Genomic DNA, 17,619 nt, shown 5'->3' on the forward strand with positions numbered 1-17,619 from the left:
CATTTGTTGACTTCACTCTAGCTAACTAGTAAAACAACATCTGTTGACTTCACTCTAGCTGACTAGTAAAACATCATCTGTTGACCACACTCGAGCTGACTAGTAAAACATCATCTGTTGACCACACTCAAGCTGACTAGTAAAACATCAGCTGTTGACTTTACTCAAGCTGACTAGTAAAACATCATCTGTTGACTTCACTCTAGCCGACTAGTAAAACATCATCTGTTGACTTCACTCAAGCTAACTAGTAAAACATCATCTATTTACCTCACTCTAGCTGACTAGTAAAACATCATCTGTTGACTTCACTCTAGCTGACTAGTAAAACATCATCTGTTGACTTCACTCTAGCTGACTAGTAAAACATCATCTGTTGACCACACTCGAGCTGACTAGTAAAACATCATCTATTGACCTCACTCTAGCTGACTAGTAAAACATCATCTGTTGACTTCACTCTAGCTGACTAGTAAAACATCATCTGTTGACTTCACTCCAGCTGACTAGTAAAACATCATCTGTTGACTTCTCTCTAGCTGACTAGTAAAACATCATTTGTTGACTTCACTCTAGCTGACTAGTAAAACATCAGCTGTTGACTTCACTCTAGCTGACTAGTAAAACATCATCTGTTGACTTCACTCTAGCTAACTAGTAAAACATCATCTGTTGACCACACTCTAGCTAACTAGTAAAACATCATCTATTGACCACACTCTAGCTGACTAGTAAAACATCAGCTGTTGACTTCACTCTAGCTGACTAGTAAAACATCATCTGTTGACTTCACTCTAGCTAACTAGTAAAACATCATCTGTTGACTTCACTCAAGCTGACTAGTAAAACATCATCTATTGACCTCACTCTAGCTGACTAGTAAAACATCATCTGTTGACTTCACTCTAGCTGACTAGTAAAACATCATCTGTTGACTTCACTCAAGCTGACTAGTAAAACATCATCTATTGACTTCACTCAAGCTGACTAGTAAAACATCATCTGTTGACTTCACTCTAGCTGACTAGTAAAACATCATCAATTGACCTCACTCTACATCATCTGTTGACTTCACTCTAGCTGACTAGTAAAACATCATCTATTGACTTCACTCAAGCTGACTAGTAAAACATCATCTATTGACTTCAATCGAGCTGACTAGTAAAACATCATCAATTGACCTCACTCTACATCATCTGTTGACTTCACTCTAGCTGACTAGTAAAACATCATCTATTGACTTCACTCAAGCTGACTAGTAAAACATCATCTATTGACTTCAATCGAGCTAACTAGTAAAACATCATCTGTTGACTTCTCTCTAGCTGACTAGTAAAACATCATCTGTTGACTTCTCTCTAGCTGACTAGTAAAACATCATCTGTTGACTTCTCTCTAGCTGACTAGTAAAACATCATCTGTTGACTTCACTCTAGCTGACTAGTAAAACATCATCTATTGACTTCACTCAAGCTGACTAGTAAAACATCATCTATTGACTTCAATCGAGCTAACTAGTAAAACATCATCTGTTGACTTCTCTCTAGCTGACTAGTAAAACATCATCTGTTGACTTCTCTCTAGCTGACTAGTAAAACATCATCTGTTGACCTCACTCTAGCTGACTAGTAAAACATCATCTGTTGACTTCACTCTAGCTGACTAGTAAAACATCATCTGTTGACTTCACTCAAGCTGACTAGTAAAACATCATCTGTTGACTTCACTCTAGCTGACTAGTAAAACATCATCTGTTGACTTCACTCTAGCTGACTAGTAAAACATCATCTGTTGACTTCACTCTAGCTGACTAGTAAAACATCATCTGTTGACTTCACTCTAGCTGACTAGTAAAACATCATCTGTTGACTTCACTCGAGCTGACTAGTAAAACATCATCTGTTGACTGGAATTCACATGACTACAATGGGCATACGATCACCAACAAGGTCTTGATGAAGAGTACGCTGATGAATGCTGCTTTTTACTTAGCTCGACAGATGGCAGGGTCCATGATTGGAGACCAAGTAAGGCAGCATACCATCAGAATCACATCTTAAGCTCAACATCATTTGGTGATGACAGTGTTAACTGTTCGGGGATGCTTTTCTCTCAGTTGTTTTTGACTAATGTCACAATTTTGCTTCAATAAATGTCAACAGCACTGGAGATAATACTTTACCATGATGTGGTGTCACTATTTTGCCCACTGCAGACTACATAACATTCATAACAGTTTGAATTGTTTGTATTCTCAACTACCGGTAATCTCTTAATAGGCTTAATCACCATGACATAAAGTTCTATTTTCCCCACAGAGAGTTTTATTTGATTGCTTTTTCATCCGATCTCTGTCAAACTTGGTAGATTTAATCATCATGATATAGTGTTGTGTTTTCGTGAATGACAGTTTGATTCAACTGTTTTTGGAAGAGTTACTGTCCCTTGTTTTCATCATGTTTATCTCCCCTATCAGATTTTAACTACTATCTTTTTAACTTGGTGAGCTTTAAAACTATAACATGAGGTTATGATTTCAGGAATAACATCTTATTTCAAAAATATTTCAATGAGTTACTGCTCCTCCTTTTTTTTTTTCTCTCTCAACATTTTTAGGTCACCCAGGAGAATGTTTCATAATGACCCATTGTGATTGCCTTTTGTTCGGTATCATGTGTCGTGAGTCCATGCATGTGTCGTGAGTCCAAGCATGTGTCATGAGTCCATGCATGTGTCGTGAGTCCAAGCATATGTCATGAGTCCAAGCATGTGTCGTGAGTCATGAGTCCCAAGCAGGTGTCGTGAGTCCAAGCATGTGTCGTGAGTCCAAGCATGTGTCTTTGAGTTGTGAGTCCAAGCATGTGTCCATAACTTTTGGCATTTTTGACTGCTGAAAAACCCCTGTTCACCTCTGGTGAAGTTTATTAAAGGAAATTTGGATTTTTGAGAATAAATTTGTTCAATGTTTGCTGGAAATGATAAGAATTATTATGATCACAGTTATGGTGGTGTGCATATATTATCACTGGCTGACTCCTAAGTGCTTAAAACATATCACTTAAGTCTTACTATCATTAATGAAGTTATTTTTGTGACACTTACTCAGTAACTTTCAAATTCAGCATTTCATACGTCCAGTCGCTAGGCCTCTTGTAAGAATGATGGAATATTTAGTGGTCTCAACATCTTTTTTGTGTGGTTTGTTAACCCGTTATCTTAATAAGTATTGCCCTTGTTTGTTGATGTTACTATATCATACATTCTTCTGTTCAAAGGACATATTCCGCGCGTTAGAAATTCACAAGATGCTTTTGAAGAAAACTGTACAAAATTTTCTACTTCTGTTCTTGTGGAAATCATACAACTGAATTTACCATTTTAATAAACATTCTTCATAGATCCAGCAAGATCGATTTACAAATGTTTGTGCAGCCCTGATTGCATCATGACAGATTTGCATTAGTTTTGAAATATGTGTATTTGTATAAATTATAAAATCAACAGAAAATAGGCCTAAGGAGGTAATAAAACTGCAACCCCAACAGAAATCTAAGTAAACAGCATACACACTAGTGTATTTACTCAATACTATAAATAAAATCTATGATCCATTGATATGCAAGGTCTAGATTTCCTGATAATTTGCCAGGGACTATTCCCACCCATTCTGCCTGTCCAAACTGACCACAGGAAGCCAACAATAGTAAGTCATTAGAATAAGTTCTTCAATTAGCACTATTTTGAAAAAAATCTTGTGTTCGAGATAAATAGTAGTCCATGATATTCCATATTATTCCATAACAGTATCCATTATATGCGAGATGTATTCAATCATTTCGTTCAATCCAGCTGGCTAGATGTTCCCTTAATAAATGGAAATCTTTTACTTCTATGAGTTTAAATATGAAATAGAAACATGCAAGATTCCTATTTTAATCACCCAGTAATATGTATATGAATAACAAATGACAAAATATAAGCATAAATATATTTTTATGAAATAAGTAGCTGCCTGCCTGGTAGTAATCACAAGTTACACTTAATACTGATCAAACTGTGATAAATACATTAGTGCCCTCATAAAAGAAAGTTCAATTCCCTTGTGAAATACAAGAAGTAAAATATTAAAAGACGTACATAGATGTAATATATCATAGAAATGACTCTCAACAAAATACCGGTAGCCACAATACAATTAAAAACTTTCCCCTGTATTACTTACCATACCAAATATATCGATGTTGATAGTATTTGTGAATATAAAATATACAAGGATAATCATATTTTGTTGGAGATAAAAGCATTTACCTATTGTGTCAGTAGTGAGAGGTGAGAAGATTTATATATGGTGTTAGTTGTGAGAGGTGAGAAGATTTATGTATGGTGTCAGTAGTGAGGGTGAGAAGATTTATGTATGGTGTCAGTAGTGAGGGTGAGAAGATTTATGTATGGTGTCAGTGGTGTGAGGTGAGAAGATTTATGTATGGTGTCAGTAGTGAGAGGTGAGAAGATTTATGTATGGTGTCAGTAGTGAGAGGTGAGAAGATTTATGTATGGTGTCAGTAGTGAGAGGTGAGAAGATTTATGTATGGTGTCAGTAGTGAGGGTGAGAAGATTTATGTATGGTGTCAGTGGTGTGAGGTGAGAAGATTTATGTATGGTGTCAGTAGTGAGAGGTGAGAAGATTTATGTATGGTGTCAGTAGTGAGAGGTGAGAAGATTTATGTATGGTGTCAGTAGTGATGTTGAGAAGATTTATGTATGGTGTCAGTGGTGTGAGGTGAGAAGATTTATGTATGGTGTCAGTAGTGAGAGGTGAGAAGATTTATGTATGGTGTCAGTTGTGAAGGTGAGAAGATTTATGTATGGTGTCAGTTGTGAGAGGTGAGAAGATTTATGTATGGTGTCAGTAGTGAGAGGTGAGAAGATTTATGTATGGTGTCAGTAGTGAGAGGTGAGAAGATTTATGTATGGTGTCAGTAGTGAGAGGTGAGAAGATTTATGTATGGTGTCAGTTGTGAGAGGTGAGAAGATTTATGTATGGTGTCAGTAGTGACAGGTGAGAAGATTTATGTATGGTGTCAGTAGTGAGAGGTGAGAAGATTTATGTATGGTGTCAGTTGTGAAGGTGAGAAGATTTATGTATGGTGTCAGTTGTGAGAGGTGAGAAGATTTATGTATGGTGTCAGTAGTGAGAGGTGAGAAGATTTATGAATGGTATCAGTAGTGAGAGGTCAGAAGAATTATATGTATGGTGTCAGTAGTGAGGGTGAGAAGATTTATATATGGTGTTAGTTGTGAGAGATGAGAAGATTTATGTATGGTGTCAGTAGTGAGAGGTGAGAAGATTTATGTATGGTGTCAGTAGTGAGAGGTGAGAAGATTTATGTATGGTGTCAGTAGTGACAGGTGAGAAGATTTATGTATGGTGTCAGTTGTGAAGGTGAGAAGATTTATGTATGGTGTCAGTAGTGAGAGGTGAGAAGACATGTATGGTGTCAGTAGTGAGAGGTGAGAAGACATGTATGGTGTCAGTAGTGATAGGTGAGAAGACATGTATGGTGTCAGTAGTGATAGGTGAGAAGATTTATGTATGGTGTCAGTAGTGAGAGGTGAGAAGACATGTATGGTGTCAGTAGTGAGAGGTGAGAAGACATGTATGGTGTCAGTAGTGAGAGGTGAGAAGTCATGTATGGTGTCTGTGGCGAGGGTGAGAAGATTACGATCTCTTCTTTCGTCTGATAATGAACACAATGTATCACAAGATAACAATCCTGTTTATAACATATAATTGGTTTTATATTACTTTATACATTACAAATCACTCTTGAACATACGTATGAATCTCTTGATAACATCCATGTTATTCCATCATAATTCACAGTCTTTTCACCACATGAAATTGCTGGAGGCTTAGGCATTTGCTTCAACCAAATGAGATCCTAACGGTGGCCTTCATGGGTCCACGACAGATTGGACAAACTTTGAGAGCAGGAGCACACTGTGCACAGCTGACGAGATGTCCACAAGGCAAAAACACAATGGCTACAGGGTTTTGGAGACAGATTTTACATGTAGTTCTTTCCTTCAGCGTTGCATTCTCCTGTTCCAAACGAGCTTTTGGCACTGTAATACAAAGTCAAGGTTAAAATTTCACCAGCACTGCAAATTAGGTTTTAGGTAATTTCTGCGGGGGATTATTTACCAAAAACATGTTTACATTTCTATATTTTGATGAGAATATCATCAGATCTCTACATACACATTATACACGCACTACTCAATTGCAATTACTCCATATGTATTGCTTGTTGATAAAGCAAGTGACAGACCCGACATCAAGACCCTCGGCCTTTTGGTTATTGAGGAGATATTCCTTAAGCATTTCCCTGTAACCTTTCAAGCAGATCAAGTTCATTAATATTAACTAGGGGTAGAATCACCTTTCTGAAATTGAGGAAATTATTTCCGACTCTCCATGATGTTTTAGACTAAATTTGGTTGAAATCCATTCAAGTATTAAGAAAGAGTAGCTTTTTGAAGCAAAATCTTGTCTAACTTTCCCATTTGGGGCCTTGCCCCTAAGTCCTTAGGTGTTGAATCAACTTTTTAAATTTAAGAAATTGCCTACCCTAACTGATGAATCCACCCAGGCAGAAAGTAGGGTTTTAAATCTAATTTCAGCACCTCCTCCTTTGGGACCCTGTCCCTCGACCGCTAGGGGTTTGAATCAAAATTCTGAATTTAAACAATGACCCTCACGCATTGATGCATCAGACCAAATCTGGTTGAAATCCATCCAAGTATGAAAGAGGAGTAGGGTTTTAAAGAAAAAATTTATACACGACACTTGGCGAATGACGCACGGTGATGGACGAAACACAATGTTGACCCTTCGGGTCAGATGACCTCAAAAAACTATACACAATTTGGTAAACAGTTATCCTCATGAATGACAAAATTTTGAATGAGAAACTCCCTACCATATCCTCCTTACCTGAGATTTTTTCTTTCAAGCGTTTACGTGGCCGTTGTGAAGGGACTACAGACAGATCTGGATCTAAGTCTCCAACCTCCTCCTTTTCCATTATCATCTTCATTAGCTTCCTGCCACTCACTGCATGCCAGCCTAGACAAGGAAACCATACCACAGCTTTGATACAATGTTACAAATTGTAACACTAAATAGCATCAGTTATCTGGAGAACGAAACAAATACTTGATAAACAGACCAAACCGCTTTCCAATAAAAATAAATTATGTATTCATCACTACATTACCATTCCAGATATAATCTATTTGGATTTTATTGAATTTAGCTACTGAAATTGTTTGTACTTTTCTGCTTTTTCTTGGCATTAAATTTTCAGACTTTCATATCTTACTATATACAGTGATTCAAACTACATAATACCTTAGTCATTGTCCTAATTTTTGAATAACAAGTAGTTTATTTATTGAAGCATTTCATCTGTCCTTGTCTACTTTACACCAAAATTTCTAACTCACTTTAATCAAATACCCAGTTATCTCATGGTCCTGTAAAGTTTGAGATAACAAGGTTTGATTGTATATGAAATGATATGATACCTTCAAGTTTCAGAAGTTCATCCAAGCATTGTTTAACAACTCGTGGTAAGTAGCCCATGTTTAGCACACTCTGGGCAGCATCACATAGCAATGGGTTTTTTCTCTCTGCATCTGTAGGAAACTGATCAGGTCTTCCTGCAATAGAAAATGAGATATGAAATAATCTATATGATACAACATGATAGATTTTAAAGAAATTGATAGATTTTATTTATTGGGCCCTGGCTCTCTGGCCCCAGGGGGCTAAGACCCAAAGTTTATACAAAACTGATTTCCATTCATCGAAGCATGCTTCAGACCAAAGTTGGACAATATCTTACAATTCCTGAAGAACAAGACAGATTTTAAAGAAAATAATAGATTTTCCCTATTGAGCCCAGTCCCTCTGGCCCCAGGGGGCTGAGACCCACTGTTTATACAAAACTGATTTTCCTTGACCCAAGCATGATTCAGACTAAATTTGATGAAGATCTGCCTAGTAGTTTATGAATAGTTGTAATTATAGCCAAAGTTGACAGACAACAGGTTGGACACCCCTGTATCCCTATAGCTCACTTGGCCTTTTGGCCTTTACATTATCTTCAGCAGAAAGATATTTTGATTTAATATGACAAATGAATGCACCAAGACTCATCATCCCAGCTTAAATACAACCAAAGTTATGCTTCAGACACAAAACTAACAAAAGGCATTAACTCTGTAATTAAGGGGCTGTGGGCCCTGACTTGTAACAGTACACACTGTCTTAGTATGATCAATGGTTTCACTAGGTTTCATAATCTTTGCTTAACTTTGGGCAAAGTTATGCTCCACACAAAAAAGGACAAAAATGAAAAATAGAATATGTTACTGGTATTTCAACACAACCAAATTTAACTGATTTAAAATGAGAATTTGTACAGATACAGATCAAGAAATCAAAGATCAAGGCGGAAATTTTAATATTTTACCGGTAACTAATTTGTTATAACACCATGAGTTGACCAGAATCAACTGGTAGTCACCTTACTACAGGTCATAGTCACAAAGTAAACATCTGAAGGTCAATTTTTCAAAATTATAATAGTAAATATTTTGTTATGACATTTATTTATGAATCAAGGTCACCAGTCAAATGTTAAGGTCAAATTTTCATTATTGTACTAGTTTAACTCTGACAAAGTTGACCAAATCAAATGAGTCTTTTGATCTCTTTACTAGTAAATAATTTTATCCTCACATTATGAAGCAACATAGGTCATTGTGAGATTCATAAAAAGTCAAGGTTACTGAGTTGAAGACAAATGTCAAATATGAGATATTATATTGTATTTTCTCAGGACTTTTTGAACAAGAAATATATCAATGTATTGTCTTAACATAATGAATCAAATCTTACTATCTTAATTGAATAAAGAATTAATATGCTGCAGAAAAAAATAACAGGTAAAAAAAACAATGTAGAGGTCATCTTACCACACAACACACAAGGTAGAGGTCATCCTACCACACAACACACAAGGTAGAGGTCATCCTACCACACAACACACAAGGTAAAGGTCATCATACCACACAACACACAAGGTAGAGGTCATCTTACCACACAACACACAAGGTAGAGGTCATCTCACCACACAACACACAAGGTATAGGTCATCTTAACACACAACACACAAGGTAGAGGTCATCTTACCACACAACACACAAGGTAGAAGTCATCTCACCACACAACACACAAGGTAGAGGTCATCCTACCACACAAAACACAAGGTAGAGGTCATCCCACCACACAACACACAAGGTAGAGGTCATCTCACCTCCCAACACACAAGGCAGAGGTCATCGCACAACACAACACATCACACAAGTAATTAATGCTATAATCAAATATGCAGTAATTCTTTATCAATGTATTCATCATGTTAAAGCTTACTCAAGTTCCCCCGAAACAAATCAATCTTAAAAAGATAAACAACATTTCAGATAATTACTTGAACAATATCATTTACCATTCTAATTATGATAGGTTTTTGGTTGCTTACCTGGACGTGTTGATTTAGCGTTGAAATTTTCTGGATTGTCACTATCTACTTGTGACTTGGAGTTACTGGCCCCCTGGGCCTGATATCCTCCAATGACATGTCTCTCATTGTTTTCTTTCAATGCTTGTTGCTGGAATAGTCCATTTAACAATTACTCATTGCTATCTGATGATTTTCTTCAATTCTTATTGCAGATTAATTAGATATTTCTTTATCATTCATCAGATTTATCAGCTTTATCCAGTTAACCATTGTTTTACCTTTGTTATAATTCCAGCTTTATCCAGTTAACCATTGTTTTACCTTCGTTATAATTCCAGCTTTATCAAGTTAACCATTGCTTTACCTTTGTTATAATTCCAGCTTTATCAAGTTAACATGTTTAAGTAATTTACCACTTCATGACTTGATTATAAATTACTGAACATTAAAGAACATTCCATAATATGCAATGAAACTCAATGATACCAACATTAAGGCTTTTCTGATTTCCCATAAAACCCAAATGCAATGTCACGTTCCCAGGTAACATTAGTAGTTAAGTTTACTGACACACTATCAAATCTGATCAATGTCATGTTCCCAAAAATTATCAGATAAGTAAACAGTCTCCAAGCAATTGTCTTTTAATTAGAATTATACAGCACCATTCTGCATTTAATCAGATCTTCATAAAGATTACCTACCAGTTCAGCATTGCGAACAGCTTCCTGGACAAGATCGATGAAAGTTTGACCTTTCTTTTCAAGGACATAAGCACATTTAGGTGACCATCGCGCATGTTCTACCCAGGGGTTGTCGTCCTGGTCCCAATTCCTCAATCCAATCCCACACACGTAACACCTCACACTGTCTCCATTCACTGTAATATGAAACATTGAGGGTTGAAATGTCAAAATAAAAGATTGATCATTCTAAAATCCTACATTTTACGGTACATTTACATTTGGCATTTCAATGTTTGTGTTCTTAGTGATTTATATATAACAAGAGGCCCAATGGGCCCAAATCACTCAAGTAGCATTCAAAGATTTTCATAAATTTTTACATTAACAATTTAAGTCAACAGTCAAAGTTTTGGATAAGAGAAAACTCAACAAATTTGATCTCTGTGACCTAAAATTTCGGCAGGATTATTTCTTTTTTACAAATTTAAATAGGCTTCATCCATGGAGCCTCACAGCCAAATATCATTATTCCAGGTATTTTGATCATTGAAAAGGAGTTGTTAAAAAAGTTTGAACATATTTGATCTAAGAAAACCACCAGCCAAATATAAAAGTCATAATTCAAGGCCTTTTGAGTATTTGGTTTTCACAAAAAAATTGACCCTTGTGACCTTGTATATGGTTGAAGGTCATTTCTGTTTTCATATTTTTGGAGCTTTTTACAAGAAACACATCAGTTGAATATGATTCTAGGGCTTTAGATTATTTAGAGGATGTTGATTGATAGTTTCAACAATTTCCACCCCTATGACTTTGAATATAGGTCAAGGCCATTTCTTTAAATAAAAACCTTGCCTGTCAAATTTTATCAAAAAAACCTACCAAAGAAAAAATCATGATTCTGGGTTTTCTGGTTCATCAGAAGAAATTGTTTGATGATAGGCTTTGACAAATTTGACCCCTGTGATCTTGCATATGGGTTAATGTTATCTCTCTTCATAAACTTTGCTGTACATTAATGCAAGCCAATTATCATGATTCTAAGCATTTTGGTTAGCTGGATGGATGCCCTACCACAGCATAAGCTTACTTGTGCCTTTATGTAAGGTAACTTATGATGAATTTGAAAATATACTGGTGTACATAAATCATAGATAGCAGTGCTGGGAAATATACTTACTTGAAAAAAAGAATCCTGCAGCTGACATTATTTCTGGTGACTGTTGCAACCTTGCTGGCCAGTTTCGGAACGTCCCTCGCCTCTTTAGTTCATCTGCATATCCTGGGTGTTTAGTAACTGCTTTGTTCAATGGCGCATTCCCTGACAATGCTCTTTCCTCTTGTCCATTAGGAGAATTCTCATTCCTCGGAACATTCACATTAGAATTTGTATTCCGTTGAACAGTTACATTAGGAGAATTTGTATTCCGTTGAACAGTTACATTAGGAGAATTTGTATTCCGTTGAACAGTTACATTAGTAGAGTTTGTCTTCGGTGAAACAGTCACATTGTCCTTCTCAACACTGGCTGCTGGTAACTCAGTAACATCCCTCTTTTTAAAACTTTTTTCTGCACCTTCATTGCATTCTTCTCCCCTATGTCCACAGCCTGCAGCTGCCTCGAATTCTTCCACAGTATGAGCAGAATGGTGTGCTTCAATACTGTCTAGACTTTCATAGGGGGTAGATGTCATAGAACCACTCATTATGTTTTGGTTTCTGTAAAACCAGAATCTATATTCATACTTGATACGTGAAAAGAGATTTCTATAAAATTTACAAAATTCTGATAGTTTTAACTGAACTTCAACTGTCAAAATTGAAGATGGCCACATGATGACCATTTGTATCTTATACATCTGACTACATGCCATCTACTAGTGAATGACTTTTTTTTTTTTAACTCAGACAACACTTTGATGTAAAAGCAGAAAAAATGACCTGTGGACAAGTTAAGGAACTTTTGTAAACCTGCTAGTCAGTCCAGAACTGCACACTTACCTATATTGTACAATTTGAATATTGTAAAAAAGGAAGAAAGTCACTTCTCATTTAGAATACTTACTGTGGTTTATGAAACTATCTGTAAGACTGATACTAACTTTATCATCTGATGTATATATATCAGTTTATAAAAAAGAACAAGTAAGAATTATTTTTATTACCAAAAGACCTATTAGAACTCTATCTTGAAGTATTACAAACCTATTGCATATATCTATATATACATGTTACTATTTTTAGAATAGACCAAGAATTAAGTCATTCCTAAATTTTGAAAGCACGGAAGTTACTTAATATGGCATTTAGGTATGATGCAATTCCCATTCCGAGAGAGAAAAAAGATAAAATTGTAGTAATTTTCAGGAAATTGTTGGGGTATGTTAACCATGTGTCAATCTAAAGAGTGGGGAATCCTATACATCTTGGAAAAGGGAAATTTTTTTGGCCTAATCTAAGAAAATGGGAAATTTTGGACGGCTCTTCTGGTCAGAAATCTATAATGGATAGGGTAAAAAATATAAGACATGCATGAAGGTTACTTAATAAAATACGATAATGTTGAGGTTATATTGTTATTTCCTTTCATGACTGCATGATTTGAAAATAAGTGGACATTTTCTTGTATTTTCAGTTCATTTTCTTGCCGGGGACTTTTGTCTCTTTTCAGAGGGTAAAACTAGGGACGTATATGACCTGGTATAGACATATACGTCCCTGGTAAAACATACCATTGGGGAATAAAACCCTTTTCCAGTTGTTAAATTTGTCTAGATTTATCCCTATTCATTAAGTCTCACACCTACCAAATATCTAAAATGTTCATGGTTACTTAAAGCTACAACATATACGACTTTCACTAAAGAAGAGAAGCATATCAGTTTATTTATATAGATATAGTTAACGCACTGATATAGAAGTTTTCTTGGTCTTCTCCTCTTCTCGCAAACACGTCCATGATACATGAAGTCGAGAACAGTCGGGACCTTTCGGACTCGAGTGATAGCAAAGCCTGCTAGGTGTCAGTACGCTAAACACATGTACAAACGTACAAAAAAAGACGATAAAAAAGACAGACTTACTTACCAAACGGCGACTTTCCACACGATGAATTCTTTTCTAATTATAAAGCTGGAAAATTCCAACATCTATTTTTAGATTGTTACTACTTTTGGCATTCTGCTGGAAAACACCGTGCTAAAATTAAACTACATTTATCTCTTGGCAGCAGGAAACAGGTTATTTGCATTTAGCCTGTAATCATTAATCATGCTTGAGATATGCAGGTATAGCAGATTGGTTATGAAAAATACATCATTACAGGTTGATATATTTATAAAACACATAACAATTAAATTAACGCAGGGACGTAGATAACAGAGGGAATGGTATCGCTTGCGGAATGTGCCGAGCGTTCCCGTTTGACGTGACTTGAGAGCCGCGAGATAGTTTGTGCGCGCATGCGCCGATCAATTGTTCACATTAGTAAAAAGAGGAAAACGGTCGGCTCTCGGTCTAATATTTTATGTACATGGTCACTTCGTTTACTAAATAAGTGTCGATCGATGTGTTCATTGTTTATTTGGCAGCGGTAGCCTGACCGACATTTAATCTATTTGAGATTTGATATATACTTGCGGTACAAACAATTTTATTATCACCTGTTAGCCAACAGGTGGACCAAGAAACACATTGTTTTTATTACTTTCGAATCAGGTATGTTTTAATAACGTTATATGGTCCACATAATTAATGATATTGTACATCTAGATCGTAATAATTTTGTAAACTTACGTTTGAATATATATTTTAAAAATTGATATAAAAATATTCTGCTAGCATACATGAGTTAATAACGCCAAGTAATTGTCAAGAATGACAGATTGGTGGACGATTAGAAGAGAACAAAAATTAAATGAGGTCATATTTTTATCTGTAATTTCACTATTACATTTTTGCAATAATCATAATTAATGATTGGTGTCTGAGAAAATCTTTGTAAAAAATTAGGCTTAACGTACTCAGTACGTACAGCCAGAGACGTATATAACACGTGTTATATACGTCTCTGGTACAGCCTATTGCGACGGCCTTTTAGACAAAATTTACCGATCCTGGCCTTCTCATTGGCTGAAATATCGAAAAGAGTTAGAGCCCTCTAGCGGCAATTTTCTGCGTAAATAATGCCGCGATCTTTTAAATCGCTATTTTAAAAGCATCCACAATAAGTTATTTTTTAATAACAATACTATTACTATATATTTAAAAAAAAGGAAGCACAGTGTGGTTGAACTATTGATAAATTTTGAACAATAGATTTTACGGAATTTGCTCACGGACATCCCCGACCTGTGCTGTTGAAGAAGATCGAGCTGACGTGATTCTTATCGCCTGCTGTGAATATTCCTAGAAAACAACCATATCAACCGTAAGCAGAGATACGTCTCTGCCGTAAGTAAGCAAAAAAATGGTCTCTTGTATCTTCAAAGTTTATTGTAACTGCGTGACTTGATTTACAGTGTATTTACTGTATGACGGCTTATGAATCCTTCTTGACATGACGTAAATGATAAGAATTTTCACACAAATGTCCACAAGAACAACTGGGGGTATCCACAAGGTTTATCCTGAATAAATCATAATTTAAAGAACTGCACTGGTGTCTAAGTTTCGTTAGTATGATATTTAATTTACGGTCACCTATCCCAAAATGAGAAGGCGGAGAAATGTGATCGATAGGTTTTAGAGACTTTTTAAAAACACTTAATGAGGATGACGACCTGATTGAGTTATCCAGATTATTCCAACAACGCATAGTAGACGGTAAGAAAGAAGAATTAGTTGTAGAAAGACGGAAAAAGGGAATTCTATAATTATTACTATTTCTCAAAGAATATTGAGCTTGATCTTGTTGAGGAAAGTAACGAGGAAAGATATTCAGGTGTTTGATTAGTATGCATTTTGTAGAAGAGTTGAAGTTTTCTTTTCCTTCTAGAAGACAAAGTTTCTAAACCCGTTTCAAAATTCAAAGCATGAATACTATGTAACAAAATGAGTAAAAAAATGGGTTTAATGGTAATTTTGGAATGGTGTGTATCGTAGAGAGCAGCATCTTAGTTTAAAGTACATCAGGTCAAAAGTCAGTTAATCCCGTGAGTGATAGATAGTGATGCACGCCTGATAACGGGCGGGGTGTGTACCCAAGTGGTGAAGCACCGTGGCAGAATATCGCCATTATGATTGATCAGGACAGGTAGATGCTTTCTTGTATGCCTTGCGCTGGCGAACACATTTGTAAGTAAACAAGATAAGAAACAATGTATAAGGTAGATCAAAGATGGGAAGTTGATAACGGGTACTCCTAGTCGCACGTGCCTTCATAATTAGATGCTCCGGGGGCTGGGTTATTGTTGTCCAATTGAGACTAGGCTTAAATTAAGTATTTGGGTATTATTTATACAAAGATAATAGCCAGCACTAGGGTAGTCGAGTCTGGGATCGAGTAGCTAGAGAGAGAGTTGGGAGTCGGACGTGCAGACGGGCAGAGTCCCGTATGGGACCTGCTCCGCGATGGAGTGGGTCCTGGCCAAGTTGGCCCATGGACATTTGTATGGAACTCTTTGATATGGACGGGCAGATTTTTAGTTGTTGTCTGCCTTACACAGGTGTTTAGTTTTGGTGCCACGACATGATGCTGTATGTTGATTAGGAACTATCTTTTGTAATGGATACTAACGCGAAGTACTAACTATGGAAAACCACTATACGATGAAATAAAAGTTTCGGTCAACCCAAGTAAACACTGTGTTTAGTCATTGTGTTACAACTAGCATAAGAAGGAAGGCCTGTAATAATTCTAGCTGCTTCACATTGGGCTTTTTCTAATTTTTCAGATTCCAAATTTGAACAACCATCCCACAATTCGCAAGCGTATTCTAGAATGGGTAATATAAAAGTACTCTAAATTCTTAAAAGCGCATCCCGTTTTAATAAAAATTCCAATTTTCTCAAAACATTTATTTTTTTCATAACAGATGAGTAAATCACTTCAATATGATCCCCCATTTAATACTTAAGTTGAGAATAACACCTAGATGTCTGTGACTATCAGTGAAATCTAAAATATTTCCATCAAATTCTAATTCTAATAAACCTTCTATTTCATTATTATTAGAGATGAAAAGTACATCCGTTTTGTCAGGATTAAAAGTTACAAGCCATGATTTAGCCCATGAATTAAGACATTCAAGGTCTTTGTTAAGGACAGTTTGAATTTCTTGATATGAGGAAGAAGAACATTGGAGAGAAGTGTCATCTGCGAAAAGTCTTGAAGCTGAATCAAATACATCTGCTATATCATTAATATAAATTAGAAATAAAAGAGGGCCAAGAATAGAACCCTGTGGAACCCCAGCATCTATAAAACCTAATTTAGAAAAAGACCCATTAACACATACTTTTTGATGTCTCTGATGTAAATAGTCCTTCAACCAAGTCAATAGCTCTCCGTCTATTCCATAGGATTTTAACTTAATAAACAAACCTTTATGTCAAACTCTATCAAAAGCTTTTGAGATGTCACAAAAGACGATACATGTATGCTTTTTTTCTTCGAGTGCTAGACATATATTATGATACATTTCAATCAGTTGATAAAAAGTAAAATGTCCGGGAAAGAAACCAGACTGATATTGATAAAACAACTAATTTTCTATGAAGTAATTAGAGATATGATTGAAAAATACACGTTCAAAAACTTTGCCAACAGTAGACAGTAGAGATATTGGCATGTAGTTAGAAGGAGAGTGTCTATCACCCTTTTTAAACAACGGCATAACTTTAGCTAATTTCCATACTTTGGGATAGACACCAACAGAGAGTGACATATTAAATAGTAACTTAAGTGGTGTACAAACAGTATTACAAACAATTTTTAGCATATAATGACCAATTTCATCCTGGCCCGAAGCCTTTCCAAGTTTCAGTATTTGCAACACATATAATTTACTCTAATAAAATTAAAAGTTTTATTGATTTTTGGAGCAATATCTGGAACTTGGGCGTCACAATCATCAATACTAGTTATACTGCAAAAATAGTCATTAAGTAGATCAGCTTTATCTACATCACTAGTAATTACAGTATTAGTAAAAGGGTCTACCAGAATTGGTATGTCATTAGATGTACCACAAGAATTAATTAACCGTTTGATTAATCTCCAGTAAGCTTTGGGATCAGTAGATAAGTAACCATGGACATGCTCATAAAAATGTAGCCTGCAGTACTTTTTCATATTATTGACTTTGTTACGTTGTGTTTTAAACTTTTGGATAGCCGAA

The 17,619-nt window shown here is 35.8% G+C and overlaps 1 protein-coding gene across 1 annotated transcript; it reads right to left on the reverse strand.

Moving 5' to 3' along the window:
* Positions 1 to 5,772: 5,772 nt before the first annotated feature.
* On the reverse strand, positions 5,773 to 13,406 carry LOC132550247 (baculoviral IAP repeat-containing protein 3-like). The gene is made up of 7 exons (XM_060214287.1): positions 13,367 to 13,406; positions 11,460 to 11,998; positions 10,298 to 10,473; positions 9,612 to 9,741; positions 7,591 to 7,725; positions 6,998 to 7,129; positions 5,773 to 6,126 (listed from the first exon to the last, which is right to left on the reverse strand). The coding sequence occupies exons 2-7, from the start codon at positions 11,983 to 11,985 to the stop codon at positions 5,927 to 5,929; spliced, it is 1,299 nt and encodes a 432-aa protein (XP_060070270.1). The 5' UTR covers positions 11,986 to 11,998; positions 13,367 to 13,406; the 3' UTR covers positions 5,773 to 5,926.
* Between the last annotated feature and the right edge of the window lie 4,213 nt (positions 13,407 to 17,619).

This window comes from Ylistrum balloti, unplaced genomic scaffold, assembly GCF_031769215.1.
Source record: "Ylistrum balloti isolate Yb309-2 unplaced genomic scaffold, AGI_CSIRO_Ybal_v1 Utg370114, whole genome shotgun sequence".
In the NCBI taxonomy this organism is placed as follows: Eukaryota; Metazoa; Mollusca; class Bivalvia; order Pectinida; family Pectinidae; genus Ylistrum; species Ylistrum balloti.